This window comes from Phyllobates terribilis, unplaced genomic scaffold (assembly GCF_046119375.1).
Source record: "Phyllobates terribilis strain yellow unplaced genomic scaffold, ASM4611937v1 Scaffold_2__4_contigs__length_985480577, whole genome shotgun sequence".
NCBI lineage: Eukaryota > Metazoa > Chordata > Amphibia > Anura > Dendrobatidae > Phyllobates > Phyllobates terribilis.
In genome coordinates, this window is record NW_027362762.1 from 430,224,521 (window position 1) to 430,243,868 (window position 19,348).

A 19,348-nucleotide genomic window follows, 5' to 3' on the forward strand; every position below is an offset into this window, starting at 1 on the left:
TAAACCAAATCTTCTGTCTCTGTCAAAAATCTCCAGAAAAGCTCTGTTTATAAAAGACATCTTTCTATCCCTCAAAAGCTCAGAAAATTGACTGTTCTTTAGTCTACATTCCATGATGTCACTGTGAGCTGGTCTCACCTGCCTCTGTCCGTCAATTTCAGCCATTTTCCTTTCTAAGGAGAAGTCACAGTTCTGACTGAGTTTTAACTCTTTCTGTGAAGAAATTGGCTTTTGAATCATCTCATATGGTTAATAACATATATGAAATCTTCTACGTATTTCATAAATTTAATTTCGAGGATGACTCAGTCTAGGAGAGTTTGATATTGGCTTTTGATATTTTTCCTTTTCTGGTTTTACAAATTTAGCTTGATTTATTTTCTTTTCACGATTTTCATGTTTTCTAACAAAATCAAGCAACTGCGCACATTCAAATAAAGAAGACTTTTGTGACGCAATAACTCGAGATACTGGATTTAAGAATTTGAATTTTTGTACAAAAGTGGTTATCATTTGTTGTAATTTTACATTTTTGATGAGAGCTTGTACAACCGTTCAAATATGGACATGAATGTACATGTACATTATTTCCAACCAATCCTTAATTTTTGTAGATCATCTATATCTGGGAAATCCTTTGTGGCACAATAAATCAAATATTTGAATCTGTCCAAATCATTGTCCCATTCATTAGAAGAGTCATTTTCACAGGGCATTAAATTTAAATGTCTGGAAAATGTGACTGGAATCTACATTTTAAATAATTGATTCCTCTCCTCATTGGATAAACCAAACTTATCAGCAAAGCTCTCAAACATCTCTGAATTTCTACAGACTTGGATTTTGACATCATATTTTGGCATGATTTTGTATAATTTTTTCACATTTTTCCTCATTTTAATTTGGAGTTGGGCCTCGGTAGTTTCTACATTTTCTGCTATTTTTAGTGGCCCTTGTACGTCAGCTCCTCCTACATCACTCATGTCTCCTCCTAAATCACCTAATATGTCAGTTTCTCATATGTCAATCATGTCTCCTCCCATGTCAGGTTTTTGTATGGCCTCCTCTTCGTCAGACCCAAGGTCACCCTCAGTTGCAGACACGTGTCTTGCATTTTGCTCAATTTCCACATTACAGTGAGAATCAGTATCACCATTTGACACTACTTCTACACAATTGTCCTGCTTAGACTTCTTTAACACAAGACTATGAAATACATCAACCAACTGTAGAATATTTCTCAATTTTTCTTCGTATCTATGAAAAGATACCAACTTAGAATTTAACTGTAAATTCTGCAATTCACATTCGCTATATAAACTAAGCCACAAAACATCTAAGTCAGTTCCGTCATTAACTTTGAAGTTAATCTTACTTTGTTTAGCAAAAGAAGAAATTATATCCATATTTTGCTTACCTTCAGATTTCTTAGCTTTTGATGATCAGCATGTATTATCCTCAACTCATCTGATCTGATCCTTGTAGTACCTCTGGTGCCTGTCAATCCATCTGGAGAATAGATCAGTCCTCAATCTGTAGGTTCTTTCTGATTCTTGTGACAAAGTTAGTGGATTTCCTGACACGTGAACAACAGCTGTTCAGCTCATCTCTTCTCTCCTCTCCCCCCTTTGTTCAAGAAGGAAATTCACTTGTAAACACAAAAAAACACGAAAAATCAGGACTGGCTAAGGCTCGCCAATATTAAAAAATACTTCTTTCCGTATATTTTTTCTATCAAGGACTTCTTATCAGATGTGATCGATTAATGACCATCACGATATTCTTATAAAAAAATTTATTGATTTATTCTTGGATTGTCCACTAAAAAGAATGATTGCAGAAGATAAATAAAATAGTTAATAGTTACAGAGTGATTGTCCATTTGTCCATAATTAGCTTAATAATTGAGATTCACCCATCTTTCGCTGGGATCCTGGATGGTAGATTGCGTCTGTCTGTGTCCAGCGCGTGTGTCAGGATGACACCATGTGTCCGGGTAAAGGACCTCTCCTTGGGCCTACATCGGCAGCTGTTTCACACACAGATCCTCGTCCTGTGTAGTGTTGAGCCACCCCCGTAGTGTTCGAGTTCGGTTCGGTTCGTCGAACACCCGTGTGTTCGCCGAACTGTTCGTCGAACTGTTCGTCGAACACCTTCGAACACCGTTAAAACCAATGGCAGGCAAACAAAAACAAATAGAAAACACCTTCAAAGGTGTCCAAAAGCTGACAAACTGCTCAGAAGACATAACAAACACATGGAAAAGTGACAAGTACATATAGTCATGCGAAAATAAAAGAGGTGGAGGAGTAAAAGGAGGGGGAGACACAGATATAGGCATGTCATGCCCTTCTAAAATCCAAAAAGTGAGAAGCCGACACGGCCAGTCCGCTCCTGCCTGTCCCACCTCCGTGTCGCCAGGTTCGTACCAGAGCCACGGTGGACCCTGACGGCCAGCCCCCCTCTCGCAATACTGGTGCCTGTCCGCTGGTGGGTCGAGCGAGCCCCCCTGTGGTGGAGGCAGCTCTAAGCTTTTTCATTTAAATTGTCTCTCTAATTTGAATGAATACACTTTAAATCCTTTTACAAGGATCTATTGGAGGGCGAGTCTCATGCCAGCAGCCGCGTAATTCCAGCTCCAGTAGCGTCCACTAAAGCTGCTGCAGTTAAAAAGCTTTTATAAGGATCGAGCTCGGCTGTCCACCGCAAGGCATCCTACCGCCAGTCCCAGCCCCTATGCCTTGGGGTGCCTCCTGATGCTCTTCACTGAGTATCCCGTGGTCCCGAAGCATTTCCTTTGAAAAAATTAAGTGTCCAAACTACAGGTGGTGTAGCTTGCTTAACAGCCGGGATAATCCGCTGACTAGCAGACACTGCTACTAGGCACAAAGTATTTCCTGGGCTAGATGCAGTTAAAAATTTGTAATTAGATACTCTCGTTGGATGCTGAGAAAGCATTCCATAGAGTCTCCTGGCACGCCATATATTATTCTCTTAAAAAGCTTGGGGTAGGGGTCTAGGGGACCCTTTTATAGCCAAAATCACGGCCCTGTATCGCAATACGTCACCTAGGCTGAAGATAAATGGAACTGTAGCACCCTGAGGGCTCGGTTGCTACAGAGGTATTGCACCTCACCCAGAGGTGTGATATCTCACTCTCAGGTAAGGATTGAGTGTAGATCAGGACCCGACACGTGCATGCATTACACCACATTGCCGTGGGGCAGGGCGACCAATATGCCCCTGAGATGGGCATGACAGTCCCTGTCCCTGGCTGGAGTGGGGGGAGGGAACACCGAGGAAGGGAAACCCTGTAGTGCAGGAGCAGGGAGGAAGCAGTTCCTGGGTGCATTGAGAAGGGAGTATAAAGGGTGGGCACCATCTTAGTTCAGTGCAGAGAAGTCTGAGCAGAAGTGACAGGGAGCAGGGGCTCTGCATGAGCTCTGCTCCGGAGGCGGGCCTAGTAACAGAGGCCCAGGCCTGGAAGAGGGAGAAGGAAGGAAGAGGAGCGGAGAAGGCTCCAGGAACGAGGAACGAAGGGATCCCAGGGGTGCGGACGGGCGAGTCGCCACCGCACGCCCGAATCCACCTGCGTGGAGGGGTTAGGCCAAAGGGGGAGACCAGTCCCCGAAACTAGTGGAGGCGGGAAACGACCCTCAGCTAGAAACCGGAGGCTGTGACATTTTATGTGGCGCAGCCCCTCGCTACACCCGCTAGGAAGGCACCACATAGGGTCAGGGAAACTGGCGCCAAGTTTACCAAGAGGAGGCCCGAGGCAGCCGGACAGAAGGGTTGGTAAGAAAGGCCAGACAAAGGAAACACAAAGGGGGTCCTGTGAAGCTCACCTGGTGAGCACAGTACGATGTGGGCAGCCGTTACCTGCAGAAGTGGTCTGGATAATAAGAACTGTGAGTAAAAGCCCTGGACTGCATCACTGACATCGTGTCTTTACTGCTGCTGCCCTGCACCATCACCCCTATCCTCCGCATACACTGCCCTGAGGCTATACTCCTCCCGTGGGGAGTTATGCTACGCTCTGCTGCACCCACAACACCAGCCTCAGCGGTCTGCCCTGCAGCGGCGGTTCACTCTGACCGCAATCCATGGGTGGCGTAGTCGGACGTTTAAACATCAAAACCACATAAATAGTTCCGCCACTGGTTTGACCGCCCTGAGCCACGGAACCGGGTCGCCGCCACGGAGACTACAACCACCAGCATCCACCAAAAAGGGTCTGGCTCCAGGTGTCCCAAGGCCCAGGGGGCGCGTCAGAACATTTTCATCACCTTTCATAATCACCAATGGGACAAGGCAGGGATGTCCTCTGTTCCCTCTCTTATACATCCTAGTGACGGAGAACCTGCTCTCATCAATTCGCCATAACCCCAATATTAGGTGGATTGAGGTGGGAGGCACCGAGTACAAGTGCTCTCTATTTGCTGATGATGTCCTAGTATATATCACTCAATCACATATATCCATCCCTGCTGTTATGGCTGAAATAGATCACTTTGTTACATGGTCAAATTTTAAAATCAATGCAGCGAAGTCTGAGGCCCTCGATGTCTCCCTCCCCAAATCCATACAGGATTCCATCCAGTCCAACTTTCCCTTTGCCTGGCCCTCACAGGGTATCAAATACTTAGGAATTCCTATTCATAGAGACCTCTCCCGTCTATGTTATCTTAATTTTGGGCCCTTTATTGAACAACTCCATACAGACCACGGTTGGCAAGCTAGAACTGTAAGATTCACTACGTGAACCACTGGTGTTTTGTGGAAAAGCACATGTACACTGTGTTCCAAATTATTATGCAAAAAGTGTTTAGGAGTGATAAATGAAGAATTTGTTTTTTTGTCAGTTAAACTCATTGATGGTGATGTGTGTCAGGGCTCTTTATATCACTGTAAGCAATTGCAGACACCTGTGCTAATTAGTTTGGCAGGTGTGTCCAATGAAAGGCAAGACTACTTAAGAAGGCTGTCCCACATTATTAAGCTGCCTACATTTTCTGCCCAAATGGGAAAGAAAAAGGATGTGTCGGCTGCTGAGAAGCAACAAATTGTGGAATGTTTAGGTCAAGGCATGACTACAATCAACATTGCCAAGACACTTCATCCTGATCATCGCACAATCAAGAAGTATGTAGCTGATTCACAGTACACACGTGTGCGTGCTGATAAGGGAAAATTGAGGACTCTTTCCTACAGGCAATTACGTCAGGTTAAAAGAGCAGCGGCAAAAAAGCCTTGTCATAGCAGCAGACAAGTTTTTGAAGCTGCTGGTGCCTCCAACGTCCCCCGAACAAGATGCAGGATCCTTCAGAGGTTTGCAGCTGTGCGTACGCCATCCTGTCGACCTCCTCTATCCACTGCACACAAGCAGAAACGGCTCTAGTGGGCCAAACAATACATGAAGACTGATTTCAAAACTGTTTTGTTCACGGATGAGTGCCGTGCAACGCTTGATGGTCCAGATGGATGGAGTGGAGGATGGCTGGTTGATGGACACCCCACGCAAACACGGCTACAGCGCCAACAAGGAGGAGGTGGAGTAATGTTTTGGGCTGGAATCATGGGGAGAGAGATTGTCGGCCCCTTTAGGATCCCTGAAGGGGTAAAGATGAACTCCATAATGTATGTGGAGTTTCTCAAACAGCACTTCCTGCCATGGTTCAAGAAGAAGAACCGTGTATTCCACAGCAAGATCATTTTCATGCATGATAATGCACCGTCTCATGCTGCACATAACACATCTGCATCTCTGGCTGATATGGGCATAAAAGGGGACAAACTTATGGTGTGACCCCCATGCTCCCCTGACCTCTACCCCATTCAGAACCTCTGGAGCATCATCAAAAGGAGTGTCTATGATGGCGGGAGGCAGTTCACATCTAAGCAACAGCACTGGGAGGGTATTCTGTCCTCATGCAAAACAATTGAAGCAGAAACCATCCAAAACCTGACAAATTCAATGGACGAGAGAGTTCAGAAGCTCCTTTCGAACAAGGGGTCCTATGTGCAAATGTAACATCACCTAGAATAAAGTTTTGAGTTGAAAACTGTTTGCTTTCAGTTTCATATAACCTGCTAATGCTTATAATTTCAAAAATGACCATTTTTTTGGCCTTGGTATGTGGGTACAGGAGGCGCTGTGGGCTCGTCACTACTAGTGGCAGCAAATTTGTGGACAGGGAACCAGGGTTGTCCAAATAAGTGTTGATATAGCCGAGAAGAAGTAAATTTGCGCTAGTGGTAGTGAACAGAAGGACGGCACGAGAGATTTTGAGTGCAAAGGATAATTTTATTTAATTGAACATGTGCTTAAAATTAGCTAGTTAAAATGATTCAGACTCAGTGAGGTCACTGGGTCGGATATGAGAATAGGTATTAAAAGTATTAAAAGTTTTAAAATCGATAAATAGATCGGTGTCCACTGATACAAGGTAATCACTGATTGATAAAAATAGGCCTTTTTCCCTCGTAGTCTGAGGATGTTCGGTTGCAGTAGATGTATAAGGAGGCTAAGGCTTGTAGACCTGGTGGGATAGAATAGGAATGTATAAATATGGTATACTAATGAGCGATGGGGGAAGGGGTAGGTATCTGTTTGTCTGTGGTTACCTGATACTGGTGCCTCGTATGGGGTATGGAGGTTCACTGGTGGCACGTGTTGGTGCCTGGGAGGGAGGACGAGGGGTACCTAGAGTGGGGTACACAAAAAAATGTGTGGATCAGTGGGGGTGGAACTCGACAGAGATGTCTCTGCTGGACTCTGAGTTGGGTCGTGAGTTACCTGTTCTTGGTATGGTACTCAATAGACTGTGGTAGTAGTTGGTTGTTGTTCCACAGTAGTACTGCTACTGGTGTGACAGTCAGCAGGCTGTGTAGATAATACTGGATTCACCGGAGCAGTACTATAGGGAGTGAGAGGAGGCAAGTATTAAGAATAGGGTGCAGGGCTCAAGGGTTAAGATATGGGGTTCGAAGGGGGCAGTTTTGGATTAGTTACCTTCTAGAGGGTAGCGGGGGTTGTCCTGATTATTTTTGATGACTAGGAGGTAGCGGTCCTGGTCCTTCTTGGAGAGAGGTAGAGGATATGTCACACACGGCTGTGGGTTGATGATCTGAGTTAGATCTGTAGGGGGAAGGAATAAGGATAGATCATAAATTAACTGATGTAGCTGTGGTACAAGCCTTGGAGACAAGAGGTTTAGGGTTACCTGTTTGTAGGTGCAAGGGGCATCCAGGGACGTCTTAGAATGAGCTGGAGGTAGTAGTCCTGGTCCCTTGTTGAGTGGAGGTAGCACGAGGAGGTCAGAAGTAGGATGCAGCAAGAGGCTTGTACTAGCATGTAATGCCTCTGTTCGCTGTATAGAGATCTGTAGGGAGGGGGAGGGGGTGTATCTGTTAAGGTATCACTGGGTTGTGGCTGTAGCCTCCAGTTTTTACCCAGAGATCGTGATTTACCTGCTTCGTAGGGATTAGGGTGTCAATAGTAGATGCTGGTTCAGGTCTCCATAATGTAGATACAGCAGGGTGCTGTAGTAGGAGGCTATAGTTATGTCAGAGGTAACCAGAGATAGGATACAGCAGGAGGCTTATGTTTTCCTATGTTGGGTGCACCAGGAGTCTCTGGCTGGAAACAGTGGGTGCCAGATTCAGCAATAGGGAGGGTTGCTGGTGCAGAGCCCAACTGAAGGGGTTGGTAGCAAGTACTGCGGGGAACAGGGAAAAAACGTTAGAGGGTCAGCTGGGTACAGTATGGACTTGGTGGGGCAGGGGCCCGTTGTTACTTACGGTCTGTAGAGGGCTTCACCGTCTGGGGGTGGTCGAGGTCCGGAGCGAGAGCGGAGTCCCGGCCGGTGACTGCCGCGTACTTGCTACTTCCGGGTAGGAGGAGGAGAGAGAGAGTATGTGGAGAGCGCGTGAGAAGGTGTGCGTCTCCAGGAAAGCGCGCGAGAGGGGGGCAGCGTGACGTAGGGTCACGTGATGTGCAGCGTGCACAAGGTACGGAGGCCTGTGGGCGCCTCTTTAGTTGGGTTAAGGGTCAGTCCGACGCGTTTCAACAGCTGCGGCTGTCTTCCTCAGGGATGGCTTAACCCAGTCAAGTGGTGTCCTTATATATGCAGGGCTGGTGACGTCATAGGTCAATTTGTTAGTCATTAAATGCAAAGAGCTCTATTTCGCTGTTCAATCCTCTTGGTCTTAAGGTGTTCAGTTTAAAAATCCACTCACTTTCTTTCCTGGACATGCTCTTAATAAAATCTCCTTGTCTCCAGTTCTTGTGGACGATTTGTATACCTACTATTTTAATTCCTTTTATTTACCCATTGTGTTTTTTTATAAAGTGTTTTGAGAGAGGGTGGCCCATGTATTTATTTTTGATGTTCCTTAAATGTTCGCTGATCCTGATGTTCATAGGTCTTTTTGTTCTGCTTATATATAATTTGCCACATGGGCAATATAGACCGTATATGACCCCTGTGGTGTTGCATATACGGTCTATATTGCCCAACTGAAACAAACACAATCGAACCAAAAAACGACTCTAGGCTCAATACTATTGTCCCTATTATCACACCCTACTCTGTCAATACTCACATCTTCAGGAAAATAGTAGAAAAACATTGGCACACACTAAAAGATGACAAGATAATCAGGGACAAAATCCCAAACCGACCCAAATTCATCTTCAAAAAGGCACGTAACCTAGGATCAATTATAGCCCCCACAGTAAGGATACACACCAGTTCTCAAAAACCTCAAACCCCATTCCATCAAAAACTAAAAGGCTTCTTTCCATGCAAAAAATGTAAGACATGCAAAACCCTAAACACACCAAAACAACACACCGTCAGCCACCAAAAAGAAATATACCCCATCACAGATTTTATAACATGCAACACCACAGGGGTCATATACGGTCTATATTGCCCATGTGGCAAATTATACATAGGCAGAACAAAATGACCTATAAACATCAGGATCAACGAACATTTAAGGAACATCAAAAATAAATACATAGGCCACCCTCTCTCAAAACACTTTATAAAAAAACACAATGGGTCAATAAAAGGAATTAAAATAGTAGGTATACAAATCGTCCACAAGAACTGGAGACAAGGAGATTTTATTAAGAGCATGTCCAGGAAAGAAAGTGAGTGGATTTTTAAACTGAACACCTTAAGACCAAGAGGATTGAACAGCAAAATAGAGCTCTTTGCATTTAATGACTAACAAATTGACCTATGACGTCACCAGCCCTGCATATATAAGGACACCACTTGACTGGGTTAAGCCATCCCTGAGGAAGACAGCCGCAGCTGTTGAAACGCGTCGGACTGACCCTTAACCCAGCTAAAGAGGCGCCCACAGGCCTCCGTACCTTGTGCACGCTGCACACCACGTGACCCTACGTCACGCTGCCCCCCTCTCGCGCGCTTTCCTGGAGACGCGCACCTTCTCGCGCGCTCTCCACATACTCTCTCTCTCCTCCTCCTACCCGGAAGTAGCGAGTACGCGGCAGTCACCGGCCAGGACTCCGCTCTCGCTCCGGACCTCGACCACCCCCAGACGGTGAAGCCCTCTACAGACCGTAAGTAACAACCGACCCCTGCCCCACCAAGTCCATACTGTACCCAGCTGACCCTCTAACGGTTTTTCCCTGTTCCCCGCAGTACTTGCTACCAACCCCTTCAGTTGGGCTCTGCACCAGCAACCCTCCCTATTGCTGAATCTGGCACCCACTGTTTCCAGCCAGAGACTCCTGGTGCACCCAACATAGGAAAACATAAGCCTCCTGCTGTATCCTATCTCTGGTTACCTCTGACATAACTATAGCCTCCTACTACAGCACCCTGCTGTATCTACATTATGGAGACCTGAACCAGCATCTACTATTGACACCCTTCTCTACGAAGCAGGTAAATCACGATCTCTGGGTAAAAACTGGAGGCTACAGCCACAACCCAGTGATACCTTAACAGATTCACCCCCTCCCCCTCCCTACAGATCTCTATACAGCGAACAGAGGCATTACATGCTAGTACAAGCCTCTTGCTGCATCCTTCTTCTGACCTCCTCGTGCTACCTCCACTCAACAAGGGACCAGGACTACTACCTCCAGCTCATTCTAAGACGTCCCTGGATGCCCCTTGTACCTACAAACAGGTAACCCTAAACCTCTTATCTCCAAGGCTTGTACCACAGCTACATCAGTTAATTTATGATCTATCCTTATTACTTCCCCCTACAGATCTAACTCAGATCATAAACCCACAGCCGTGTGTAACATATCCTCTACCGCTCTCCAAGAAGGACCAGGACCGCTACCTCCTAGTCATCAAAAATAATCAGGACACCCCCCGCTACCCTCTAGAAGGTAATTAATCCAAAACTGCCCCCTTCAAACCCCGTATCTTAACCCTTGAGCCCTGCACCCTATTCTTATTACTTGCCTCCTCTCACTCCCTATAGTACTGCTCCGGTGAATCCAGTATTATCTACACAGCCTGCTTACTGTCACACCAGTAGCAGTACTACTGTGGAACAACAGCCAACTACTACCACAGTCTATTGAGTACCATACCAAGAACAGGTAACTCACGACCCAACTCAGAGTCCAGCAGAGACATCTCTGTCGAGTTCCACCCCCACTGATCCACACATTTTTTTGTGTACCCCACTCTAGGTACCCCTCGTCCTCCCTCCCAGGCACCAACACGTGCCACCAGTGAACCTCCATACCCCATACGAGGCACCAGTATCAGGTAACCACAGACAAACAGATACCTACCCCTTCCCCCATCGCTCATTAGTATACCATATTTATACATTCCTATTCTATCCCACCAGGTCTACAAGCCTTTGCATCCTTATACATCTACTGCAACCGAACATCCTCAGACTACGAGGGAAAAAGGCCTATTTTTATCAATCAGTGATTACCTTGTATCAGTGGACACCGATCTATTTATCGATTTTAAAACTTTTAATACTTTTAATACCTATTCTCATATCCGACCCAGTGACCTCACTGAGTCTGAATCATTTTAACTAGCTAATTTTAAGCACATGTTCAATTAAATAAAATTATCATTTGCACTCAAAATCTCTCGTGCCGTCCTTCTGTTCACTACCACTAGCGCAAATTTACTTCTTCTCGGCTATATCAACATTTTTTTGGTCTTTATTAAAATGAAAAGGTTGATCGAAGAGTGTGGGGGATCTAAGAGTGTGGCAACCCAGTAGTCAGGATTACTTCGAATTCTGACAATCTGAGGGTCATGTTTCAGGTAGTGCAGCAAGAAGGCACTTATGTGTCTTGCGCATCTCGGAGCCCCAAAATTATTTTCTGGGCTAGATGCAGCTAAAAATTATTATTAATTTTAAATCTGGTGGAGCTTAGTATAGATGGCCTAATAGAATCAGTACTGCACACTGCTACAAAGCCCAAATTATTTTCCAGCCAAGATACAGATAAACATGATTAGTAATTTTAAATCTGGTGGAGCTTAGTATAGATGGCCTAATAGAATCAGTGCTGCACACTGCTACAAAGCCCAAATTATTTTCCAGCCAAGATACAGATAAACATGATTAGTAATTTTAAATCTGGTGGAGCTTAGTATAGATGGCTAATAGAATCAGTTCTGCACACTGCTACAAAGCCCAAATTATTTTCCAGCCAAGATACAGATAAACATGATTAGTAATTTTAAATTTGGTGGAGCTTAGTATAGATGGCCTAATAGAATCAGTACTGCACACTGCTACAAAGCCCAAATTATTTTTCAGCCAAGATACAGATAAACATGATTAGTAATTTTAAATCTGGTGGAGCTTATTATAGATGGCCTAATAGAATAAGTGCTGCACACTGCTACAAAGCCCAAATTATTTTCCAGCCAAGGTACAGATAAACATGATTAGTAATTTTAAATCTGGTGGAGCTTATTATAGATGGCCTAATAGAATAAGTGCTGCACACTGCTACAAAGCCCAAATTATTTTCCAGCCAAGGTACAGATAAACATGATTAGTAATTTTAAATCTGGTGGAGCTTATTATAGATGGCCTAATAGAATCAGTGCTGCACACTGCTACAAAGCCTAAATTATTTTCCAGCCAATATACAGATAAACATGATTAGTAATTTGAAAGCTTAAAACGGTTGGTGAGGTGATTTTAACCAATCATCAAGCTTTTACTCTCCCCAGGATGACACAGGGGTAGAAAAGTAATTTCGGATCCATGATTTGTTCATCTTTATGAACGTGAGTCTGTCTACATTATCAGTGGAGAGCCACGTGCGCTTATCTGTCAGCACACCAGCAGCAGCGCTGAACACACGTTCAGACAGAACGCTGGCTGCGGGGCATGACAAGATCTCCAAGGCATAAGAGGCTAGCTCCGGCCATTTATCCAGATTGGAAGCCCAAAAAGAGCAAGGGTCCAGTGACACAGTCATGGCTTCAATGTTTACTTGGAGATACTCCTGTACCATCGTCTCTAGGCGTTGACTATGTGTCAGACTTCTTGTCTCCTGTGGCCTTGCAAAGGATGGGCTAAAAAAGTGGTGAAATGATTCCGCAAAATTGATGTTACCAGCAGATACTGTGTTTCTGTTACGGTTTGAGTGCTGAACACTCGACGGTCCCACGGTTGGCAAGTTGGAACTGTGAGATTCACTACGTGCACCACGGGTGTTTTGTGTAAAAGCACATGTAAGATTCTTCAACAGTCTTTGCTGATACTCCTGCATGCGTGCATCCCTTTCTATGGCAGGAATAATTTCTGCAAATTTACTTTTGTACCGGGGATCTAACAGTGTGGCAACCCAGTAGTCAGGATTATTTCTAATTCTCACAATTCGAGGGTCATGTTGCAGGTAGTGCAGCAAGAAGGCACTCATGTGTCTTGTGCATCCAGGAGCACCAAGTCCCTGTTGTGTTGGTGGCGAGGTAACAATCATGCTTCCTTCCTCTGTCCTCTCCCCCCAACCTCGCACAACAGAAATGTGATCAAGGTCTCCCTCATCTGATGAGTCTTCCATCAGTTCGTCCTCCACTTCTTCCTGGGCTCCTGCACCTTCCTCACTAGTTTGGCTGCTACCATGCGCCCTGGTAAAACCATCTCCCCCACCCTCACATGCCTGCCGCCTTGGTGCTGCCGACCGTCTGGACCTTGCAGATGTTAGCCCTTCCGCATACAACTCCTCCTCCTCTACTTCCTCCACCTCCTCTTGTGCCACCACCTGACTCCGAATTCTGTTTAACATGTGCTCCAGCATGTAAATCACCGGAATAGTCATGCTGATAATGGCATCGTCAGCACTAAACATCTTCGTCGCCATTTCAAAACTGTGCAGAAGGGTGCATAGGTCCCTGATCTGAGACCACTCCTCCAGCGTGATTTGCCCCACCTCTGGATCTCGTTGGCCCTGGCTATACGTCAGAACGTATTGCACCAGGGCTTGTCGGTGCTGCCACAGTCGCTGCAACATGTGCAGAGTTGAATTCCACCGGGTAGGCACATCGCATTTTAGCCGGTGAAGTGGCAGGCCCAACGACTTCTGTAGAGATGTAAGTCGCTGAGCTGTGGGATGCGAACGGCGGAAGTGAGCAGACAGCGACCGTGCCCTCTGCAGAAGGCCATCTAATCCGGGATAGTGGATTAAAAATTGCTGGACAACCAGGTTCAACACGTGAGCCATACAAGGCACGTGTGTGACATTGACCCAGCGAAGGGCCGCACCCAGGTTTGCAGCATTGTCGCACACGGCCTTCCCTGGTTTCAGTTCCAGTGGAGACAACCATTCATGAAATTGGTTCTCCAGAGCTGACCACAACTCCTCAGCTGTGTGACTCACATTTCCCAGACATTTCAAAGTAAAAACCGCCTGATGACGTTGAGCCCTACTGCCAGCATAGTAAGGAGGTGTGCAGGATCCCTTCTGCGCAGTTAGAAAGCTTGTGGCATGACCAGACAGGCTTTGGGTGCAGGTGGAGGACCGAGAGGAGGTTGAGGAGGCAGAAGCAGTGGAGAAACATTGAGACAAAGAGGATTGCCGCAAAACTCGTGGGGACGGCAAGACTTGGACAGCAGCCCCTTGTCCTGCTGTCACCATAGTTACCCAGTGCCCAGTCAGTGACATGTAACGCCCCTGTCCATGCCTACTCGTCCAAGTGTCTGTGGTGAAATGCACCCTGTCACACACAGAGTTTCTCAAAGAAGCGGTGATGTTGTGTGCGACATGCTGGTGGAGCACAGGCACACTTTTCTTTGAGAAGTAGTGCCGACTGGGCATCTGGTACTGGGGCACTGCGACGGACATAAGGTCTCGAAAATCCTCTGTGTCCACCAGGCGGAAAGGCAGCATTTCTGTAGCCAAGAGCTTGCAGATGGTGAAATTCAACCTCTTAGCTTTGTCATGGCTAGGAGGAAATGGTCTTTTACTTGTCCACATCTGAGGGACCGTGGGCTGGATGTTGTGCTTAGACGGGGTTGATAAGGGTATCCCCGGCAAACTGCCGGTCTGTGAGGAAGATGCAGGCGGACATGTTAGGTTGCCTTGATCCAAAGGTGGTGCTATCGATGTCGGACAGCGCTCAACACCAGCTGGTATTGCCACCTCCAAAGAAAATGATGACCTTCCAATTACGCTGGCTGTTGCGGGTAAAGAGGTGGCAGGTCTGCGTCCCAAAACAGGTGTGACTGCTGTCCCCCCAGTCACAGAGGATGAAGAGGCCGCGGATGCACAAGATGTGGCAGACGGTGGTTGGCCCGGCCGGCTAGGCCGCATTGTAGCACAGTGAGCTTCCCACTGCAACTTATGCTTCATGTCCGTGTGCCGGTTCTTGCATGAAGTACTCAAACTATGTATTTTTTGGCCTCTACTTAGCTTTTGCTGACAAATGTTACAGATAACACGAGTTGGGTCATCTTTATCGATCTGAAAAAATGCCCAGGCTATGCAAGGCTTAGCACCCATGCGACCTGAAGAGCCACCACGACTTGTGGTCAGAGGCAGAGTTGTGTTTGAGGATGCAGTTGTTGACGTGCTTCCAGTACTACGTCTCTGTCCAGGAAGGCGCAACCTGACCTCGTCGTCACTAGCATTCTCCTCCACCTCCTCTGCTGACCTCATCTCTTGGCTGACTGTGGGTTGACAGTAAGTGGGATCTCCAACCTCATCATCATCACCCTTTGTGTTATCACACCCGTCGTCCTCAGAGCCAACCTCTTCCTGCCCTGACAAAAAACTCAAGTTGTCGCTCCAATCAGGTATTTGAGTCTCATCATCGTCTTCCTCATTGTCTCCACCAACAGCAGTTGCAGTTTGGGAATGAGGGTCTACATTATGGTCAGAACCTTCTGCGTCTGGTCCTGGATCCGACTCATAAAGATTCTGGGCATCAGTGCAGATCATTTCCTCGTCTGGATTCACAGAAGCGCTGGAGCCGACCTCTGATTCCCAGGCTATAGTTAGAGTAAACAGCTCTGCAGACTCAACCATCTGTTCTACCTCATACTCAGACGGGCAGCCGGAGATTTGGGAGCTGTGAGGAAGCAAGTGCGATTGGGGTGACACCTCTGAGGACTGGAGTATTTGTGATGTTGAAGTTGATGTGGAGGAGAGCCCACTTAAAGGAGCACTTGATATCCATTGAAGCACCTGCTGTTTTTGTGCCTCATCTGGAATTTGTAGCGATTGGCGTGGCCGTAAGAAAGGGATCTTATCACATTGTCCGCTAAAAGAAGTAGACATTTTAGTTTGGCTGGAAGATGGTCTTTCTTCTGCAGATGTTACTGTTGCTTTAACACCTACCCCACGGACACATCCTTTTTTCCCCTTCCCAACACGCCTATTCCCCTTTCCACCAGCAGAAGGCCTTTTTCCACGCATTTTGGTGGTTAACTAATTCACAACTCTGGAGTTGTTTGCACAAAAAAACAATGGATGGGAACCGAGCAGAGCTGAGTGGCCAAACTGTGGTATTAGGCTAAAACTATTGGCTGGGTTAGATGCAGAAAAAAATTATATTCAATTTGCAACCTGATGGAGGTCAGTATAGATGGACTAATAGACCAAGTCCAACACACTGCTAGAAGCCCAAATATTTTTTCAGCGCTAGATGCAAAAAAAAATGATATTCAATTTGCAACATGATGGAGGTCAGTATAGATGGACTAATAGACCAAGTCCCACACACTGCTAGAAGCCCAAATATTTTTTCAGAGCTAGATGCAGATAAAAATTATTTTTAATTTGCAACCTGATGGAGGTCAGTATAGATGGACTAATAGAACAAGTCCCACACACTGCTAGAAGCCCAAATATTTTTTCAGAGCTAGATGCAGAAAGAAATTATATTCAATTTGCAACCTGATGGAGGTCAGTATAGATGGACTAATAGAACAAGTCCCACACACTGCTAGAAGCCCAAATATTTTTTCAGAGCTAGATGCAGAAAAAAATTATATTCAATTTGCAACCTGATGGAGGTCTGTATCGATGGACTAATAGACCAAGTCCCACACACTGCTAGAAGCCCAAATATTTTTTCAGAGCTAGATGCAGATAAAAATTATTTTTAATTTGCAACCTGATGGAGGTCAGTATAGATGGACTAATAGACCAAGTCCCACACACTGCTAGAAGCCCAAATATTTTTTCAGAGCTAGATGCAGATAAAAATTATTTTTAATTTGCAACCTGATGGAGGTCAGTATAGATGGACTAATAGACCAAGTCCCACACACTGCTAGAAGCCCAAATATCTTTTCAGAGTTAGATGCAGAAAAAAATTATATTCAATTTGCAACCTGATGGAGATCAGTATAGATGGACTAATAGACCAAGTCCCACACACTGCTAGAAGCCCAAATATTTTTTCAGAGCTAGATGCAGATAAAAATTATTTTTAATTTGCAACCTGATGGAGGTCAGTATAGATGGACTAATAGAACAAGTCCCACACACTGCTAGAAGCCCAAATATTTTTTCAGAGCTAGATGCAGAAAGAAATTATATTCAATTTGCAACCTGATGGAGGTCAGTATAGATGGACTAATAGAACAAGTCCCACACACTGCTAGAAGCCCAAATATTTTTTCAGAGCTAGATGCAGAAAAAAATTATATTCAATTTGCAACCTGATGGAGGTCTGTATCGATGGACTAATAGACCAAGTCCCACACACTGCTAGAAGCCCAAATATTTTTTCAGAGCTAGATGCAGATAAAAATTATTTTTAATTTGCAACCTGATGGAGGTCAGTATAGATGGACTAATAGACCAAGTCCCACACACTGCTAGAAGCCCAAATATTTTTTCAGAGCTAGATGCAGATAAAAATTATTTTTAATTTGCAACCTGATGGAGGTCAGTATAGATGGACTAATAGACCAAGTCCCACACACTGCTAGAAGCCCAAATATTTTTTCAGAGCTAGATGCAGATAAAAATTATTTTTAATTTGCAACCTGATGGAGGTCAGTATAGATGGACTAATAGACCAAGTCCCACACACTGCTAGAAGCCCAAATATCTTTTCAGAGTTAGATGCAGAAAAAAATTATATTCAATTTGCAACCTGATGGAGATCAGTATAGATGGACTAATAGACCAAGTCCCACACACTGCTAGAAGCCCAAATATTTTTTTCAGAGCTAGATGCAGATAAAAATTATTTTTAATTTGCAACCTGATGGAGGTCAGTATAGATGGACTAATAGAACAAGTCCCACACACTGCTAGAAGCCCAAATATTTTTTCAGAGCTAGATGCAGAAAAAAAGTATATTCAATTTGCAACCTGATGGAGGTCAGTATAGATGGACTAATAGAACAAGTCCCACACACTGCTAGAAGCCCAAATATTTTTTCAGAGCTAGATGCAGAAAAAAGTTATATTCAATTTGCAACCTGATGGAGGTCAGTATAGATGGACTAATAGACCAAGTCCCACACACTGCTAGAAGCCCAAATATTTTTTCAGAGCTAGATGCAGATAAAAATTATTTTTAATTTGCAACCTGATGGAGGTCAGTATAGATGGACTAATAGACCAAGTCCCACACACTGCTAGAAGCCCAAATATTTTTTCAGAGCTAGATGCAGAAAAAAATTATATTCAATTTGCAACCTGATGGAGGTCAGTATAGATGGACTAATAGAACAAGTCCCACACACTGCTGGAAACCCAAATATTTTTTCAGAGCTAGATGCAGATAAAAATTATTTTTAATTTGCAACCTGATGGAGGTCAGTATAGATGGACTAATAGCACAAGTCCCACACACTGCTTGAAGCCCAAATATTTTTTCAGAGCTAGATGCAGAAAAAAATTATATTCAATTTGCAACCTGGTGGAGGTCAGTATAGATGGACTAATAGAACAAGTCCCACACACTGCTAGAAGCCCAAATATTTTTTCAGAGCTAGATGCAGAAAAAAATTATATTCAATTTGCAACCTGATGGAGGTCAGTATAGATGGACTAATAGACCAAGTCCCACACACTGCTAGAAGCCCAAATATTTTTTCAGAGCTAGATGCAGAAAAAATTTATATTGAATTTGCAACCTGATGGAGGTCAGTATAGATGGACTAATAGACCAAGTCCCACACACTGCTAGAAGCCCAAATATTTTTTCAGAGCTAGATGCAGAAAAAAATTATATTCAATTTGCAACCTGGTGGAGGTCAGTATAGATGGACTAATAGAATGATGCTATGCCCAAAAGGTTTTACTTCACTAGGTGCAGTAAAAAAATTGGTATTCTATACACAGGTGGTGTAGCTTGCAACATAGATAGGCTACTCCACTGACTAACACACTCTGCAATAGGCCAAAAAGGATTAGCTTTTCTAGATTTAGCCAAATGCTGTGAAAAAAACTTGCACAGCACTGGCACAGACCTGCCTGGCAAAAACTGATAGGAACTGATGTAACTTAGTCCTGAAAAGGACTGCAATTACAATTAGTCTTTACTCCCAACCTATCTATTTAAGAGCACAGACCTGCCTGATAAAAGTCGTAGGAAATGCTGTAACCTAGTCCTTAAAAGGACTGTAATCACAACTATTCCCTACTCCCAAGCTATCTGTAGATGTGTGCAAAAATTGGCTTGAAATTGACAAGGTTTAGCGCACACAGCAACAGCGGTGCGATCTAACACGCAGCTGCAGCAGTGAGAAAATGGTGGCGACGGGGAAAATGACTGGGTCTTATAGGGCAAGGACATGTGACATACACTGCCAATGACACATGCCCTTGCTTGTGTGAAAAAAAGCACTTCGCTCCGTGTGTGCGCTGCTGATAGGCTGACAGATTGCACCT

The 19,348-nt window shown here is 44.8% G+C and overlaps 1 protein-coding gene across 1 annotated transcript in view; it reads left to right on the forward strand.

Moving 5' to 3' along the window:
• Positions 1 to 8,457: 8,457 nt before the first annotated feature.
• Positions 8,458 to 19,348, forward strand: part of LOC141246090 (multidrug and toxin extrusion protein 2-like) — a 354,159-nt gene continuing 343,268 nt past the window's right edge. The window contains exons 1-2 of the mRNA XM_073669113.1: positions 8,458 to 8,473; positions 10,259 to 10,384. Coding sequence (XP_073525214.1) covers positions 8,458 to 8,473; positions 10,259 to 10,384 — 142 coding nt within the window. The remainder of the gene's footprint in view (positions 8,474 to 10,258; positions 10,385 to 19,348) is intronic.